The 19883-nt window shown below is 38.5% G+C and overlaps 1 protein-coding gene across 2 annotated transcripts; it reads right to left on the bottom strand.

Moving 5' to 3' along the window:
* Positions 1 to 168: 168 nt before the first annotated feature.
* LOC116170217 (E3 ubiquitin-protein ligase TRIP12-like) lies at positions 169 to 14366 on the bottom strand. 2 transcript variants are annotated; one of them, XM_031486448.1, is made up of 18 exons: positions 14213 to 14366; positions 13628 to 13873; positions 12845 to 13580; positions 12607 to 12792; positions 10286 to 10489; positions 10039 to 10238; positions 9800 to 9988; positions 9280 to 9752; positions 7940 to 8879; positions 7203 to 7378; positions 6917 to 7127; positions 6384 to 6863; positions 5980 to 6334; positions 2127 to 2297; positions 1280 to 2070; positions 1041 to 1229; positions 536 to 995; positions 169 to 487 (listed from the first exon to the last, which is right to left on the bottom strand). In XM_031486448.1, exons 2-18 carry the CDS (start codon positions 13787 to 13789, stop codon positions 291 to 293), a joined length of 6120 nt encoding a protein of 2039 aa, XP_031342308.1. In that variant the 5' UTR covers positions 13790 to 13873; positions 14213 to 14366; the 3' UTR covers positions 169 to 290. The 2 variants fall into 2 exon arrangements, with proteins under 2 accessions (XP_031342308.1, XP_031342309.1); XM_031486449.1 differs by having other exon boundaries at positions 10039 to 10229.
* Positions 14367 to 19883: the final 5517 nt, after the last annotated feature.

Genomic DNA, 19883 nt, shown 5'->3' with positions numbered 1-19883 from the left:
TCCAAATTAAGAGTAATCCTAAAACTAAGAACAAAAACAATTTTTACACGATATTATGTAATAAGGCTCAAGTCAAGACTTCAGTTGATTTCTCATACAATGCCACCTGTATGCTTTAAAACAAAATAATTAAAGGAGGGGCTGGCTAACATCTTATTAAAAAAGACAGTAGAGAAATGATTGTATGTACAATCAGTAATGAGTACACAAGTTTTAGATGGTTTTCAACATCGTTCGTAATTATAATATACACTACTTTATTAGTTCGTAATCACTTTTTGTTAAGTCTTTTAAGAGAGGTGGAAGGAGTGTTGACCTTCCGATGCGGCAATTCTTAATTTCTCCCTCAGTACTTCTTTACTGGAGTAGTCCGGAAGTTTAAGATAGTTTACACAGGTCATCACAGATGGGAGAAAATCATCTGCGTTTTGGTTTGGTTCTAACGTTCTTCGTACTACTGTCAGTGGCGGAGAAAGGGCTTTAAAACCTGAAAAACTGAACCTGAAGTAAATGCGGTTACCGTAGACAGACGTACCTCCGACAGGTAGACGAGGTGTGCCAGTTAAAAATTGTATAAACAAGCGCTGTTCGTCGCGATTATAGGAACTGAGTACTTCAAACAAAAATTTAATTGCTTTCGAATCTGCCGTGTAACCGTGGTCCGGTTTGCAACAGTCCATTAGTGTCTTAACGTCCCATCCTGAAAGTGTATCACGGGGATTACCGCAGAATACGGCCTCCAATTCTTCTGGATGGAACATTTTCAAGCTCTGTAGAGGGAAAACTGATTCAAAGCCTTCTCTTAACGCTTCCATTTGTCGGCTGACCCCTTCAAACAGGAACCAATGAGTGACGAGATTTGAATATAAGTGCATGTTATGTATCGACATTTGAGTGGATTTTCCATTTTTCATTAAATCAATGTTATAGCCGGGGAGTACAAAATCTAAGTTGAGATCTTCAATGGGGCAACCATCAAACTCCAGCTTCTCAATCTACAATAAAGCATAAGTCTTTATTGGAATAGGGACAATAATTACCTCTTCAGTTTTATCGACAGTCGACAAATCTGGATCATTCAATATCGCATCACGTCTTCGAACAATGTGCTGCATCTTCCTCAAAGTTTTATGCATAGTGGGCGATAAGTGAACTAAATCGGCTGTTGTGAGGCAATGTTCTTGTCCTAGCAACCACCTGTAGAATGTTAACGAGAAAGGCAAATCCAACTGAAAGTTTAAATGTAAGCACCCGTATGAAGCTTAAGATGAAACTGTACCATTCGTGAATCCATAACCGCCTTGGCCATAAACTTGCCCAAGAATCGGAATTTAGTTTTTGTCTTACTAATCTGTCCAACCTTCGCACCTCTTCCGATCGGTGCGGGGAAAAGACCCATGGCTTGATGCACAAAATCGTTACCAGCCGAATCCGGTGCGTGCCACAACTCCAAATCGGCACGCTGCAATTCCTTCGAAACTAAGGCGTAGAACTCCAAAGTTGGACCCAACCCAGTACCGACCTCATCCTCATATTGCACTTCCAAGAGTGCTTTCGAACTGGCCAGATCTTGAATCACCTGTTCGGCTTGTTTAAGGATGTCATCGCGTGAAATTGTACGTTTTCTACGATCTAATCGCGGGGTCACACGTTCTTGTGAATCGGCCGAGGTTAGTTCGGGCGACATATCTAGTAAACGTTGCAAGGCACGATCTCTATCAAATGAGGTTACGTAGAATAGTAATTGCCGGGTTTCAAATGGGAACAAAAATGGACAAACGGAGGCGATTTGTTGAAGCCAACTTGGAAGATTGCCCGTCATAATTACTAAGGGATCTTGCAATTGCCTACTCGCCTTAGCGGCAATTTTACTGTTCAAAAAGTCGACTGCGGGCAATATCGGCCTATATTCGATGCTCGGATATAAATAGTTCCAGTACAAATTTAAAGCGTTTAAAATGCGCAGTAAACATAAAACTTCTAAGGATGCGTCTTGAATATCTACAGATTCAGGTAACTTAGTTTTCAAAAATGGGGTTATCGGCGATTGCTGTGGGGGAGTTACTCCCTCTGAAATAATAAACGTTTAATACTAAAGCGCAGGAGAGTAGTGATATTAACGCTACCGTTCCACAATTCGTCTTTACGACGCGACGTGCTCTTACTACTAGAACCTTTACCCTTCCTACTTGAATGACTCGAATTACTGCCGCTACTTGTTTTGTGTGTTATAGAGGCATCTTCTTTGATTGGTTTATAATAAATAGTATGTGTTTGCACCCATATGCCAGCATTTCCTGAAACAAAAATTATTGTGATGAAAACATTAAGTTCATTAAGTTGTATCCCCCGCCATTAAGATTAGCCAATATATTAATACCGTTATTTTGTACTAATTTTGTACTTATTTGTACCGCGCATACCAAATTATGTACCGCTACCTTTTAAACACAAGGACCAAATCTACATTGGGGTTGCAAATTAATGCTACGCCCCCAAGTATATAGATTCTTAAAATTTTGTGTGCTATAATTTTGTACTAATTTTGTACTTATTTGTACCGCGCATACCAAATTATGTACCGCTACCTTTTAAACACAAGGACCAAATCTACATTGGGGTTGCAAATTAATGCTACGCCCCCAAGTATATAGATTCTTAAAATTTTGTGTGCTATAATTTTGTACTGATTTTGTACTAATTTGTACCGTAAGCAAAAAAATCTGTACCATTACCCTTCAACCGCTACTATCAAATTAATTTTGGAGGTGTAACTTAACGGTACAACCCCGAATACAAAAATTCATACAAATTTTCTTGCCATAGTTTTGTACTCATTTTGTACTAATTTGTGCCGTAAGCAGCTAATTTTGTATCACTACTTTTTAATCGCTAGGACCAAATGTATAGATGTTGTGGTTGTGACAGACAGACAGACAGACAGATAGACAATTACAGAGATCATGCGTAACACGCGTTTTCCATGGACTATAAAGATGATGTATCTAATAGGTATTTACGAGGGTACTTAATTTCAGTGTAAATTGGTACAAAACTGTTTGTTATGTAGATTCACTTGTTACTTTGTATCTTCAGTACCTATCTACTCTTGATTTTCTCATAACGCTATAACACAACGACGTTGAGGTAACGCATATGTGCTCGATTTTCCATCGTCTGTCTGTTGTCTATCCGTTCCATCGAAATGTCGGCCCTTGGGCCACCTAGAGACTTCGGCTTTTCGCTTATTGATAGCTGCTATATATTGCCGTTTAGTCATCATTTACAGGTGTGTTGCGCTGCAACACCCACGAGTGGGTTTTGAAACATTTTTATTTATCTTTGAATTTTAAATATTGATCACAATACGCTATTTCATTTCAAATTGGCACTGCGAAAAGTGTAAACGGAATAAGGGGCGGCGACTTATGGGGGCAACGGAGCCAGTGCCCCCATGCAAGGTGATCTTAAGGGTACATTGCCCCAATGCAAATTATATTGCATATTTAAAACTCATATTCAGAATCATCGTCTTCTTAATCTAATATGGTATTGAGAAATTAGTGGTCAGAATATAGCAGCCAAAATGCCGAAACCGAATGAACGACCAGTGGCTCGTTTACCATAAAAAACGAATTTGCGAATGCGCTCACACATAGTAGCCGTTTTCCAACAGCTAAACTAAAATTCATCTTAGATCCCTCCCTTAGGACCATAAAGCTATTCTAAAGGAACAACATAAAACAATAAAAATTTGTCCCCACCTTTTGCAAAAGAATTTCACATCTTAACATTCACAAAATCATTTGAATTTATCGTTAGTCATGGTATAATAAAAACGGTATCGCAACGCGCATCGTGTCCCCTTTCCCCACGCCGTATGACGTCAATCACGATACAAACTCCGGCGCGCGTATAGAAATGCATAGGGAAGAGGTTACGGAAACGCACTATTATTTTCGTACTTCCGAGACTAAAGTGACAACTTCACTCCATTATGACAAGTACTGAAGTGTCACATTTTGTCCCGTCGGGATTAAATTTTACGAAAATCCCGGAAGGATGAAATTACTAACAAAGCAATTTCAGTAGGTTCTTCCACATTTTGTATGCGGCACTACTTCTTAAACGCATCGTACTGCTGTTCATATAGTTTTTGGATTTCGGTGGTATCAATTCTTTACCTACTTTGGTTGCTTTTTATCAATATCAAATACACCTTTGTCACCCACCACCAAAATTATGACACTAGCAATGACAGTTCCTATGGTAACTTGTTGAGCAGCGATTTTTTGAAAGAACGCGTTCTCTAACTCCATACATATTAAGTGTTTCAGTTTCGGAAGTACGAAAAATATCGTATATACCTTGCGACTGAAGTAATGGTCTTAATCCCTCAGGTAAATTATGGCCCTCCCTTCGGTCGGGCTTACCTTCGGGATTAAAAGTACTACTTCAGTCCCGCGGTATATAATATACTATTGTGTATCTGTCGGCGAAATTTAGGTTTATTTGAGTATATAATATTACATACACAAATGCAAGGTCGCACAAAAACATTACAATGAAATGCAAAGCAGATAAAATGTAAGTAGAGGTATTGTTCAAATGGTGCGCCAAGCCGTAGCCTACCGATAGAACTAGCCGTGACACTCATCCCCACTATTGCGTTGACGTCACAACTGACGGCGGCCGTCATATCGACTTTTAATGTAATTAATTCCAAGTAGTTTAATGTTGTACACTTAAATTAACTGTATTCGAACAGAATAAGTAAGAAAATGCCAAATACGTGCTGCGTCCCTGGTTGCAAAAGCAATTATAGTTCAAGAGACAAGGTTCCTTGCGGTTTTTCGTTTTCCGAAAAATGAAGACGATCACAAAAAGTGGTCAAGATGTATTCACCGGGACAATTTTGAAATTACTAGTTACTCCAGGGTTTGTATAAAGCATTTCTCCGACATTTTCATGATCCGGGTAGACAAGATGACTAGATAAGATGATGCAGTATTAACAGTTCCACGAGACCAGATTAAACTTGCCGAAGACGCGTATCCCACCATCTTTGAAAATCAGCCATCATATATGAAAAGTATGTAAATGATGAGTGACGGGAAAATATAGACCTTTGCAACTACAAATGACCGAAAACCTGTAGTCTCTAGGTGGTCCAGGGGACGAGATCTCGATGGAACAGACAGATAGACAGACGACGGAATAACATAAGCGTTACCTCAACTTCGTTGTGTTACGCTAAAAAAAACAGATGTGTGTATTAGAATGCCTTTGTTGTCATTGTCAAAATAATGCTTTCGTCTTCATACCTATCCATAATTGTGGAAACCTGAGTCGTTTACCTGCACGCTCAAGTGTCACATCAGACCAGCCAGTTGAGGATAAAGGTACGTTTCTTTAAACTCTGTACATACTTAATAAATTGAATTGCGTTTGCGTTTCTCTGAACAATTGTTGATATCGTTTGCGTGTAAGACTTTGGGATAAATTATAGTTCCATTTATCACTTATAATTGCACAAGAGGTTGATTAATGAAAACCTGTTGGCTAGCAATTAAACGAGAAAAACTCTGTTTTTCAGTTAGGAAAATTGCATGGAAGTGTTTATTTTGTTAAATTGTAGCCTATAACGCTTGCATCATAAATAAACCAGATGACGTATTACCTGCATTTGATTGTATTTATTGATTTAAAAGTATAATTCAGGTAACGTATCAATTTTGATCTTGATGGTATAAGTAAATTTTGCCACTTTATCGGAGAACAACGTTTCCAATGCTTCTTGTCATAATTCTGCCCAAATTAAGTTTTGATTAATAAATTGAACCACATAATCCGTGACATGTATTTATATAGGTAGTTAAGCCTTCACTACACGCGCTTTTGTGGAATCGACCACATCAACCTTTTTTGCGGAAAACCATACTATTTAACCACCTCAATAGAAAATAATTAACAACTTACCTAAAGGAGTTTCATTATCGGTGTCCGTTTCGCTTTGATCGTTGCCGCTATTGCTATATTGTCGTATAGCCTGATAAACAGTCATATTATATGGCAAAATGTGATTACCGATAAGAAATTGCAGTTTATGCTTGGCCCCCGACTGCGAAATAACGATAGCTGCGACTGTATCATCAATATCGGTATCGGTGTCCGCCTCATCGCTATCGGCGCTATCTTTGTCTCTTATCCTACCATAACCTCGAACAACTAAATAACGTTCTATTGCTTGCACTAATGCGAGGGGGTCTATTTTAACAGTGCCCCCCTTCCACTGCTTCAAATTTGTACAATCAGGATGGCGTTGAAGATTACACTGTAATTAGAAATGTTAAAAAGAGTAAAATCGCGAGACGGCGACTTACTTTCAACTGATGCGTATTGAAAAACTTAAGAGCACTAGTTCCGCCACGCCCCGCTCCCGAATTTGCGGGTAAATCGTGCACTTTAACCGGAAATTGTTCAAGTTGAGATACACAACCACTTAATTTCATCACGAGCGCGCCCATCCAGGCCGAATTAATGTCTGTTACGTCGATCGCACTGGCATCTAATGGTAACGCGGCAAACACATTTAAAAAAATTCGTAATCGTTGATCACGGTCGAATGGTCCTTCTATGTCGGCTAAATAATTTAATAAAGCTTTAATAAGGCCCGAATGGTTAACTTCAAATGGAGAAATATCAGACTCGATTAGAATTTCACGCAACTCTTCTAAGGCTAGTCTGCAGTCGATCGTCGATAACTTTTGAATTGAAGCCGTCAGACACGAGAGCACATTCATTGCCGGATGCGGTGACCCAGACACTTCGTTCGAGGAATAAGAACTTATGAATTTTGAAGCCTGAAAAAATAAACGCGTAAATGCCAAAGTGAAAATTTGAAACGTTATCCAACCTGCTCTCTAATCCACGTTCGCGTCTTTTCGCGACTACCAGCCGTAAGATTAGAATTCGACACAGACTTTCCAAGGCAACTACTAAGCGAATCTTTGGAGTAGCGATCGTGGGAAGACGAATTCATACTTCTGCCCCAACGTACCGGATTCAAACTCGACAGAAAACTGGTGGTTTTCGAACTTGACCCCGAGTAACGTAGACGAGAATTGCTTAAAAAAGTAATCATTATTTACGCGTACTATTGCGCTATTTGGACTTTTATTTTGTCTTGATCACTGACATACCTTGGTGTTGCGTTGCCCAAAGATGCCGCTTTTGTAAAGAGATCTTGCATTAGGGAAGGTGACAGTGGGAGATCCTCGTGTCGTGCCTTGGGCCGACTTCCACCCGAACGTTTATTACCTCGCTTTCTTTTTAAGACGTCGCTAAGACGAACATGTGATGGACTTGGAGAGCGAACCTTTACAGCGAATTAAAAGTATTAACAAACAACCAAATATGTTGGAGTACTGGTATTTTGACTATACTTATTCTCTGAATATCAATAAATTTTTGGGTTACTTAAATTTTTAGAATACAATGTTGTAAAATAAAAATCCTTTTCGTATCTGCATTTTGTGATATTTTTGCTGTACATACAAAGGGTGGTCGGTATATGAGGATAAGGTAGTGAAAAGAGCCCTTGGTGGTAATTGACAATCGTAAACTTTTTCATAAATAATTTTTTCTTGTGCATAAATGAATGGGTCATAATAATAATAATGTCGAAAATACATCTCTTGACTGAGACTGTTACAAAATCATGCCGTAAATACAGCATTTTCCCATAAATCTCCGTCATAACACATTGTAGAGTAGGCCTACCGGGGAAACCAAGTTAAAAAAAATGCGAAGTATGTCTATTTTGACCGGACTACAGAGCATACAATTTGTATGATACAGTAGAAATCACAAATGTATTACATATTTGATATGTATGTAGTGGTACCACAAATTTACATATCCCGAACAAACTACTTACCCTAACACCATCTGAAGTCGACGTAAAAACAATCTGTCCTGTTGGTGTACCAGCTGGAGTGATTGTCGCATTTCCATTCGTAGTTGCAATACTACTCCCCGAAGCTTGCGAAGGACCGGGTTGCGATTCATTCAGGGTCATCGACGAAAAATATGTTGTACTTAAGTTCGAAGACTTTGGCGGGCTGACGCCCAATGGCACCTCGGGATCGGCGAGTTGAGTGATTTGATGCATGACACCTTCTCTTCGAAAATGCACACCAAAAACCTCTGGTAACTTGTTCATTAAAATTTCGGCCATTTGCAAAGCGCCGACTACTATTCTAAGATCACTTGAGGCCATCATACCGGCAATGTGACTACTAACTATTTGATTCTTTAGGACCTCTTTCAATAATTCGGGAGACGCATAGTAAACCATGCGCAGGAGGGCTTTAAGGCATTTACAACGAACCGCCGGACCGGCGCTGGACGAATAGACCTCGTAGAGAACGGAAAATAAGGAGCGAATGAAAGATGCGGCCAATCCATTTTCTTCCCTTAAGCAGGCGACGTGCGCTTCCCCGTTTACTTGACTGCCACTTTGGGAAGTATCGGAGACGATGCTTGTGGGTGTAAAACGTCGTTGGACAGGCCTCGACGTACCGGTATCTTCGTTAATTTGCTGCATTGAATGGAAGTCGATGGTGTAGGTGCGACCCAGTGTATGTAAACTGACTTCGTCGTCGCCACTGATGTGCGCAGTTTCGATCGTGCGACTATCGACGGTGCTGTACGGATGCCATGTCCCACGATCGTCCCTCCACTGCCAAGCGGGCTGTTCCTTATTTACAATTGATGGACGTTCAAGTAGAATGTCAACAGCAAAGATACCATCGGCCGGTAATTTCGGCATAAGCTCTCCAATTAAAGATGTTATTTCGTAGAGTTCTTGTGGTTGCCTGATGAGTAAATAAAGAAGTCTACAAAAAATGTATTGATATAATACGGTTAGGTAACTATGATGGCTAGGGACACTGGCATGTAGATCAAGATGCACGTGATTCTGGGTGGGAGAGGGGGGGGGTGCGTGTTAAACTTCACCACGTGTATCATCAGGGGGGAGGGGTTTAAAAAGTTACTAAAAAAACATCACATGACAAAACAACAAAAATAAAATTAGTGATCATTTGAACAAGCGAGTTTGCGCGTTAAAGACCATGCCTGCGCATGCGCGGAACTTAACTAATAATTGGACCGTTATAATGGAAACACATTATTGGTCAATGCCAGATGTGTAAAAGGTCATGTTGAGAGTACCATTTTCTAAAAAATTCTAATTCCTCGTGTTAAAAATATTACCTGGACACTAGTTCAACTTCATCTTGATTGATTTCCACTGACCCAGTCAACAAATACAAAAGGGTCTCCGCTATGTTCTGCTTGAGGAGTATAAATGCTAAATCTGGACAGCTAGCGCACATTATCGACAGCATACGCAATACAGAAATAAACGTGTTGGTGCTTATGACTGGGGGCGTCACCACAAGAAGCTGTTGTAAGTTTGTAAGTAAATCGGTTCCCGCGATCTCTTGCAGCTTGGAAGGTTCCGATTGGAAACTGTCGACGAGTCTAGAAAAAGCCAAACAAACCGATTCGACACTTTTCTTATCCTGCTGCGTAAGTCGGTTGGCGAGAAGTGATAGTGATTCGCCGACAAACTGGAATTCCTCCAACGTTAAATTTAGGCAGCAATTTGCCGTGATGGATAATGCGTTGCGTTGTGCGTTGATGGAGAAGAAATCTAGGTACATGAGGCACGCTTGCACTCCCCTCTGGAAAACAAGGCGTTAAAATCATCCGGGACTTACTTTGAACTTACAGCTTGCAAAATCGCTTTGGAATGACGACGTGATAGCATATCTAAAGCCGTTAGAGACTGTTCGGCAACGTCCATGCATTGAATAACTTGGAGTTTTTCTAGAAATACGGGTACCGCATCGACGACAACTGCTGAAGACCGAGGCAGTGCTTCCATCATGTAAGTAAGTGCGCGACAAGCGTGATTCATCTAACAATTTTAATATTTATGGGGCTCAGAAACTTTCCAATGTGGCTTACCATATCAAAGTTGTGTTCCACCTGTAACAAGCTGATTAGTGCAGGTACGACTTGCTTAATCGGAAATCCAGTAAGTGTATCTTCATTCCCCATCACCAACAGCTGGCACATTTCAATTACCGCCTGTAATTGCTGACCTTCATCTCCCGACGCTTGCAATCCCTGCAGTAATTGCTGCGCCTTGGTTACAGCTGAAAAAACTAAGCACTATAAGAATTGTCCACGACTATCTCAAAAAAATACTTACAGCTGTTTGCGCCCATACTTCGATGTAAGATGTGCTGCATGCGAGGGCCGAGCGCGCCGAAAAGATGTGGCGGTAAACCGCGCGCTTCAAGTAAAGCTTGTAAACGGCCAACCTCGCTGTCATCACTTTCAGAGTCTGCCCCTGGACCGGAAGGTCCACCGCTGGCTAAAGCTTGTGCAGCTTCTTGAGGTGACGGCAATTCTTCTGTTGAAAAAAATAGAGAATGTAAATTCCTGAACATTAATATACCTATGCACGCAAGCAAATCATTAAAGTCAAAGAGCATATCAAAAATATCCATAGCCTTTTCCCCAAAATTTAATTATTCTGCTCTCGTTAATTTTTAAACTTCATTTTTGTAGAATATTTTGGACAGTATTAATTTGTCATTTTGATCCAGACAGGTACAGACTATGATCAATGTAAAAAATGAGAAACGCAAATAAGAAGTTGGTAATCGACAGAGTATTTTCTGAAAATAATTGGGCCATTATAAGATTATAAGGAACCGTTCAATTTACACCGTATAACATAGAGAAAATAAAAACGAAATTTGACATCTCGTTTGACATTTTTAGTTTTTCAGTGATACCTAGCTCAGATATTTTCAAAAATGTCAAATGCTTTTTTTTTAAGCACAAAAAGGGGCAACTTTGCCCCCATTTAACGTGGTTAACGTGGTGAGTCACAAATTTGAACCACCCTGTACACAGTCCAAAGAAGGCAGTCAAACGTCAAAAATTTTGATAAATCTAGAATAACTCTTAAACCTTCAATGATGGATATAGGGAAATGTGGTATCAATCGACGCAGATTTTGAAAATGTATTAAAATATAGGATGTTCTATTTAAAACAAGTTGCTATCCACATCCGGTAAAATCAACATGCGAAATGATCATGTTAATATTTTCTTTCGATAGATCATGAAAAACTATGTTGGTATAAACTTTCAGATAAATTCTCAATGAGCACCTGAATACTTTTGGGTAACGGTTTGCGCGAAACACCCTGTGTACTAAGATCCGTGAAAACGGCCAAACGCAAGGAAAGTTTTTTGGAAACGGAGACGAAAATGTACCTAAAAACCGTTTTTCAATATTCCCGTGGATAAAAGTTTTTCCTAAGGTAACATCCTGTATATCTTGTGCGCGATTATCAAAAAAATAGAGGGTTTTTAAGATCTTTGATATTTTTAAGACAATATGTTTCGCCGTTTTCCCAGCAAAAAAGATCATGAACTTTTTGCCTTAGCGGTATAATGAGAAAGAGAGCAAGATAAGATTTGTCATTGCATTGACGTACTTACATTGTGAGCTTTTGAATCTTGGTTCTTATTTTTGAATTTTTGAGTGAGTTTTCTTTAATTTGTCTGAATTTTTAAAGCTTTGATTTGGCATATGAACGGAGACTAAAAAGTTTTTTTTAAAGTATATTAAATAAATAATTTAAGAGTTTTATTGTTTTAAAACAAAAAACATAACTTTATTAAAAGATTTATTCGGTCTTTTGTGCATTGTAATTAGTATAGCATAGTAAGTATAATTATTATATTTTGTAAAGGATGAATATTACCATAAATTCTCAAATATTCACAATGATAATAAATTACGTGAATTTTACAACACTACCCATTGGTTACAAGCTTTGCAATGCATTTACGTGTATATCTGTAGATTCTAAAGGAAATCAGCAGCTTTCCAAAGAAATATCAGATATCCACGGCACAGGTATTCAAGGATATTCCATGATGTCCAAGGATATTTCGTTGATTTCCGAGAATTTACACATTAAATGGATGGTCGGTGTACAAAATGTTATCTGCTATTTCCCATTCGGGACTGCAGCACAGGGACCAAATCAGGACAGTGCCTCTGAGATTAAATAATAACAAAGTAGGTAAAGTAATCTTTTCTTGACTGCCTTCAACTTCCAACAAATCCGACAATTTTGCAACAGAAACACCACCCTGTATATGAAAATATTTCAATTTATTAAGTGTATAAATATGGGGGGTTATTTACGAATAAGCACAAACATGGTTATTGTATTTGAATTTGTCTCTCAGTGTTTTTTTTCCTTTTGGAATTGTTTGTAATTGCGTAATTCTTTTACCATTTAATAATGCTATGTCAACAAGTGAGGAAAATAATATGGAGCCTCAATTAGAGCAAAGCTTTGTCACAACTTGCATTTGAGTTGCCTGATTCATTCATAATCATCGCTAAAACTTTATCAACATTTTCTTGAGTGAAATAAATAAAACAATCACAAAACCACAAAGCAATGAATCACAATTTAATCGAATGTTTGAGATAATTACCTGATAAGCTATTGTTAGGCATTTCCGGTTGATCGGCGGCCATTGTGGCCGTATGAGATGCCGACGTAGAGAGTGGTGCAGGGGCCGCGGCCCCCACCTTATGTTGGCGGGTCGCTCTTCTGGAGCTACTGCCGCTGCCACTCGCACCACTCGAGCTCGCACAGGAACCCGTTGTTGCGCCGTGCCCTAAAACGATTGAAAATTAGCAATGCCCCTCCGCAAACCCGACAAAACCTACCCTTATTTCTCGTGCTGCGTCGCAACACAGCTCCACCGCGGGAGAGGCGAGAAGGCTCGTTCTCCTCCCGCGCGACCGGTTGACTATTACTAACCCCCAGCTCTTTGGATTCGCGCGTTCTACGTTTTTCGCCCGACTTACGTATCAACTGAAGAGGCACAGATTGATCCACAGTTATTCTTCGTTGCGCCGACGGATATCTGTGGGTTGAACTTGGATATGTCGCGTTTAAACTCGAGCAGCTCGCCTCCGTTTTTGCACTCTTCGACCGTAAATTTTCCGATATGCGTTTACTACTTTTAGGCTCCTTTTTAATTTTAGTGTCTAATTTGGTTTTATTTTTAACTTTTGTTTTAACACTATTTTTATCACTGATCTTGCTGGTGCTGGTGCTCGGTTCTGAAGCTCGCAAGTTTTTGTTACTACGGTGTCTCGAAGTGGACGATGTAGTACTGTTACTTTCTACACTTGCCACGGAGGTTGTACTTGCTTTAAGATTATTTAGAGACTGGCGCTTGGTTGTTTTTAAATGTTTATCTGATGACGAGTCTCTTTGTGAATCACCTTTCTGTTCGGGTTTGCGTTTTTCCTTTTGTTTGATGGAACGGCGATTTTTCAAGACTGGAATAGAGCTAGGTTTGTTCGCCGATATGTCTGGTACTTGGGATTGAGACGACGAGGTTTGATCATCAACCAATTTTGATCTACGCCTGCTACTCCTCGAGCGGCTTTTAATCTAAAATTGCCAAGGGTTAATTTGTGATTAATGATCAGCGCAACTACCTGGGATTGCTTAGGTGTGTTTTGAGAAGAGAAACTTTGAGAAGCGCGAGCTTCTTGTGTGGACGTGCGAAGACGTTTGGCTTCCGTACGTGGCTGCACAGGCAACGCACGCTTTCGGCGGCTCGTGCTGTCAGCAGCGGGTGTGTTAGCTGGATCTGCCATAGACGATGCGTTCACAGCACACCCACTTACCAGTGACACTCATTACCTTTTCTCTTCAATGTGCTCTGATACTTTGATGTCTGACTAAAATGTAACATGGTGTAATTTTGTATGAAATTAAGAAATACTGACAGATTGATATTGATAGCAGATTGCTTGATATCTGCGCAAAAATCAACAATTCTAGTAACTGTTAATTGGTTCTGCATTAAGAACTGATTCAAGATCTAAAAATAATGAAATTTTCTTACAAACTATGAAGAAATAAACGTAAACACACAAAGGAATGTACACGAACTTCCATTACAAGGACTAAATCACATACGAACGAACGACATTGAAGTTACAAATGCAATAAAACTAAAAATGAGGATGATGTGCAGATGTTACAAGCACATAATAGACCTTTAGTTTTGGACATACCTAAACACTTGATCATGATTTTCACTAAACGTCCTAATTAATTCTCGTACTTAATTTTAATAGCACGAGAAATAAGAAAAACTTCGTGGATGTGAAATTTTTGGAAAACTGTCAACTAAACTCACGGCTGTTACTTGCACCTAAATCTAAACTTGGCTCTTTTCCAAGGCGCATGCGCTCACTTTTTTTAAAAATGCAGCGCCAAATTCTTCACAATCGAAATTTTACCCCACGGTAAACCAATGAAAGTATCGTTTAATTCCAAAACGTCTGTGATAAAGAGTCCTTAGACCCTATATATTTGGTTATTTATAAAAGAATAATATTACAAACGTGGTTTTTGAAATCGTAACAAGCAACGCATGCGCTTCTAATGGGAGTCCCGTTTAGTTTTAGATGGGAATCGCGGATGTTTTGTATAACTACAAACTCCCGTTTACACCCAACAAACTATCCTGCTTTAACACTTACGAAACAACAAGCTCCCACGTACAAGTATTACAACATTCCTACATCGTGACGCAATCATTATGGTATACTTACAGTTGAATAATAATGCAAGGAAAAAAACCAACACAAAACTGTTAAACGAAAAACAATACAAAAGCAATTTTGCTGTGTAATTGCACATCTAGTACAATAATAAAAAACTGAGACAAGTCCATCTAGTGGCGAACTCACTAACTGTAAGCTGACAACCCCATGACACGAAAAACACCAACACCAATTTAAAAAAAATAATTTCAAATGAATTATGGCAATTAATCTAATTTTAAGGACGCTGGCAAGCTTTAAACCTCTCGTATCACTTAAGTGAAAACATTCACTTATAGAATATTATAGAGGGTATAAACGCGATCGATGCTCCCGGTCCAGGCGTCTATCGAGGCGCCGACGTCTTCCCAGGCTACCTATTAGTTCTGGAGGTGACGTCGTCGCAATACAACGTAAGCACGCGTCGCGTCGGTACCGTTTCCGCGGACGTCTCGCAAACGTGTGCCGTTCTCAAACTTTTCCACCTCTTTGAAAGTTGGCTCGCAAACACTTTTATCGGATTAAAAATAACGTAAAAATATGGGCGTAGCGCAAGAAAAATAATTAGGACCGTTGTAAGTCTTAATGTCACGAAAACTTTAGATTTTGTATGGCGCGATTAGGTGATACAATAGTCGACCGCGGAAGATTTTTTCTAGAATTTTTTGGTTCATCAAAGAAAACTTCTCGAGACAGGCTAAATGCCTTCCCGCGCGATGAGATACTATGCGATCAAAAATGAGTTGCTGTCGAGTCACCTTTGGAATTTTTGTTTACATGGGAAATCGTACTTAACTTGAACTTCCAAAGGCGACTCGACAGCAACTCATTTTTGATCGCCCGATATAAGTTCGCATCGCAACTACAATAGAAATTATACTTATTATTTTGTCATGCAGTACTTTATTCTGGTCGTTAATTGGGTTTGAAAAAGTTTTCGTTCGCTACCCTAAAGCCACTACGTGTAGATGCGCGAAAAATGTATTCCCTATTCGAAGTATTTGGATAGTTGCTTTGAACGTTTAAATTTTTTTCACTACTCTGTATAATTACCAAGAACGTTGAGAGAGAGGTATAGATAATTGGGTAATTATATACCAAAAGAATCACAATTTAGCTTGCTAGTTGTTTAATTGATTAGTGTACTTAGGCGCAACCCATCATGCAATATATCAAACATTTTGCTTTTGAAAAACCTATTTTTAAATAATTTTAAATGCATAGGCGGTATAGGAATTTTTAAAATTGCTGGTACGACCAAGATCTCCCTGAATTCTGCACCTATGATAGTCAAATCAGCAAAGTAGGTACATTCTTCAGATGAGTCATGTATTTTATTGATAAAGTTTTCTGAGCACGGTTCAATTACACATTTTCCAAAACATCCAAGTTTTAATAAAGTGCTGTGCCCACGGGGGATGGGCTGAAACTATTACAAATCAGATTGTCCTTTAATAATTGAATAATATTTACCTAATAAAGCTTTTCGAATCGATTATTGCAACTTTCATAATTTAAGATGTAAGACAAAAACCAAAAACAGTCCCAAAATTGTATGTTTTTGGGAGAAACGCGTCGCCAGCAACTACCTATAGTTGTAAATTTGGGGATAACCGAATGGGGGTCTGAACTATACAAAATTTGCGTAAATTATCATGTGGGCCTCGTCTAAACCGATAAAAATATATATAACACTTAAGGTAGTTAAAAAAGAAATGTAAATTAAAAACAAAATGCCCCTATGATATTTGAACACAATTCTTTCATTTCGTCCGGCCTACATACTTACACCAATTAAATAAATGTGGTCTGAGTGCTGAGATCTCAAATCCTCAGATGGACAGGACAGACAGTATAAGCTGTATCTAAACATGCATGACATATTTTGGCATTTGGTAGCTAAATAAAAAATCGATTCCCTGATGCTCCTGGGCCAAATGGAGCTCAACATACGACTATAATATTATCTACAAATATTTTACTTCTAATGACACCCAGTTCTTGTGTGAACAATTAAATACGCGCATTGTACCTATACAGAAAGCGCAGGCTAAGTTTGCTAATCAATTGTTTTACCTACTGCCGTCTAGAAAATTAAGTACCTACGCACGGCCCTTATTCAAAAATTAGTATTGATGTAAGTACCTACGTTTCTTTTACTCGCTTTTAATAACATTAAGTACTCCATGATTTCCTGAAAATTACGTGTCTTTAGGACCTTATCGAATAGGAGAGTGGAGTAATAATTTTCTTATTATATAAGTCTCCTGTGCACGTCCGAATTTGAAATCTTGTTGAAATTAAAACCTTTTTGCACCGCCGCCCCGCCGTTTCCTGGTACTTACGCCGTTTTGAGATTTAATATTAATATGTTACAAAATCAGAAAAGGCATACCAAAAAACTATTTCTATGTATTGAAACATAAAAAAAATGCAAATTTTACCTACTAAAATTAGGTAAGTATATTATTTGAAGGATATTCTTGATTTATAGGAAATTGGTTACCTATAGTAGCCACTTTGGAAAAGTTAGAAGAACGTCCGTATACCTTTTCAGTCCGTTCAGTCCGGATATAGTGCTTTACTGCGTAGACTATTGCAGGATCAGTGCAAAAAATTAACAAGAGCGGTACATTTAAGTTGATGTGCCCATTTCAAAATCCACTTCCAGGAGAAGAGGTGTTTTCGAAGTAAATGATTCTTTTATATTCCTCCTTTAGAAAACACATTAAATAAAAACGAAACTTTATACGATGTCTAAAGGCCGATCTCAAACCCTCAGACTAATCTGAAGGCGCATCAAGTATATGACACTAATTTTGTGTTATACTTAATGATTTTTCCGTTTATAGAGTTACGTTCCCGAATTAGCAAGAGAGAAGCCACTGGAACTCTTGTGGCTGAAGAATGCGCGTTGTTCGCTGAAGATGGCAGATTTGCTGTGCTCCAAAACTGCTAACACTTTTGCGGGCATTAGTCTTACCATAGTGTATCTACTTATTTTTTACACTAAGGTCTTACCAAATGGCTTTGATTCAATGCTGCTTGTAGTGCAAGTGAATTAAGATGCTTGGCAATATTTTTTTAAATTGAACCAGTGTGGTTCAAATTCGTGACCGAAAATCTGAATCTGTTATTACCATTTCCATAGCACGCTAGATGTAGGAGCGACATGCTATCTACTACTTTCTTATTTCGTATGGGTGCTATATATTGGAATTTTACGGAATGAGATAGGAGAACAAAAAAGTAACATAAATTTCTAAGAAAAACTTCAAAATCAAAAGTTTGACATTCATTTCTCAACAAAACATTCACGGGTAACTAGATCTTACTGAATCAACAGGGCTATAATGACGCGATGCATTCAAATGAATTCTTTTTTTCAACATTGCCTCAATTTAACCTAGGTACACTGTATTTCCCACCGTTACGGAGATCCAAATGCAGGTGAGTCACGAATTTGAACCACCGTGCTGCTCGGTTTTGCATATCTTTGACTGAATGCTGAAAAATGGTATTTTGTATCACTTTGCCTGCGACTTTTTGATGATTGATATTTATCAGGTTTTTTGAACCAAAAGTTACCTTGAAATAGGGAAGCTTTAGCCCAGACTGTAAATTGGTACATTAAGCTATAGTTATTCTTGAACCAAATAAGAATGGTTAAAAGTCAAGTTAAGCTACTTTGGGCTACTTTTCATTTAAAAATAAAGTTAACCATTAAACGAACATTAAATAACATTTGAGAGTAATTGAACTCTTAAATACATAATGTGCTTATATGAAAATTTGCACGTGATTACAAACCAGGAAATTGCACTAAAGGCGAAAAGACGCTACGCTATATTTAATTAATTGTCACCTATCATACATGTGGACCAACGAAAATATGAATATTTTAGATACAGTAGAACAGATTAGTTGAAAGATTTAGTGGTTTTAATTTAGGTGGACAATTTATATTTAAACAAATATTTAAAATCATAATTTTATTTGGTCTCTTGGAGGGACCGACGGACGCGTAAAGAAGAATTCCGAGGAACACGAAAAGTAACGAAATGTTCAGGAAAAATAAAAAACAAGTATAAATTGTGCACAATTTAGGTAGTATAGCAATGGGGAGGGAGCTCTTTACACGTCATAAAAATCTAAAAAAGGCCGCTTGGCTTACATTCAAAATCTACGCCGCTATATAACACTAGAAGAAGTCATTAAGATATGAGATATATCTCGTTTAGACTATCTTTTCGCTTTTTGAGGGTACCTACCCTCTTCCGACACCTTTCTTCAAATATTTGCACTGAAAGTTTTGACATCGATCATCAGTAGATGTATCTCGTCCAGACGATTCATTTTGCCTTTATGACTTTATGCTTCACCGAAATTACGTGCAAAGATTTGGCCAGGCTACAAGTAGTAATAAAAACTTGGTGTCAATAATAGTTATTTACAAAGTCAGGAAAATGACAATACTGAGGAACGAGGTTCCTTAGGGGCCGAGGAGTTTAATTCCCGAGTCAGGTAATGTCATATTGTCCATTGTTGGTTGATGGCCCCTTGCATTTATGTCACCCTGCTCTCTGCATTTTACCAGCACATTACCAGCGTCCATCCGATGCTGGCTCTGGCTTTATGCGCGCAATATGTACAGGGCCACTGCCCAGTACACTATATCCTTCAACTATAATCAAAGATCATTTCCAATAAAACGCTTTAAGAAAATAGAACATAGGTATCTACCATTTATTGCATTTGTTACAAATACATACCTATTGAACCGTCTTCACTTGTAGTGGGTGAAAAAAAGGGGTGGTTTAGTACAAAACTGACAGAATTCAATTTTGAATAAGTTTCAGTACCTAATGCCAAAGCTGGTGACGTCAGCGAAAGCTTTCTTCCAACTGCAGAAAATTATTCTGAAAACGCGGTTCGGCAGAGACGATTTACTCATCATACAGTTTTAAGTTAGAGAGTTGTTGAAACTAATTTTGTGTAATGTCGGTAGTACCCATTCAAAAAACGAGATCGCTAGCTTGTATAGAGACTCAAATTTGTTCCTTGCAGATTTTAGGCGTGAATACTCAGTGTTGTGACAGATACTTTTATTGAAGTATATTTAGATATAGATACAGAT

This window comes from Photinus pyralis, unplaced genomic scaffold (assembly GCF_008802855.1).
Source record: "Photinus pyralis isolate 1611_PpyrPB1 unplaced genomic scaffold, Ppyr1.3 Ppyr1.4_LG5, whole genome shotgun sequence".
Classification (NCBI taxonomy): Eukaryota; Metazoa; Arthropoda; class Insecta; order Coleoptera; family Lampyridae; genus Photinus; species Photinus pyralis.
Note: the sequence above shows the minus strand (reverse complement) of the source record. Positions and strands in the feature narration are given on the sequence as shown.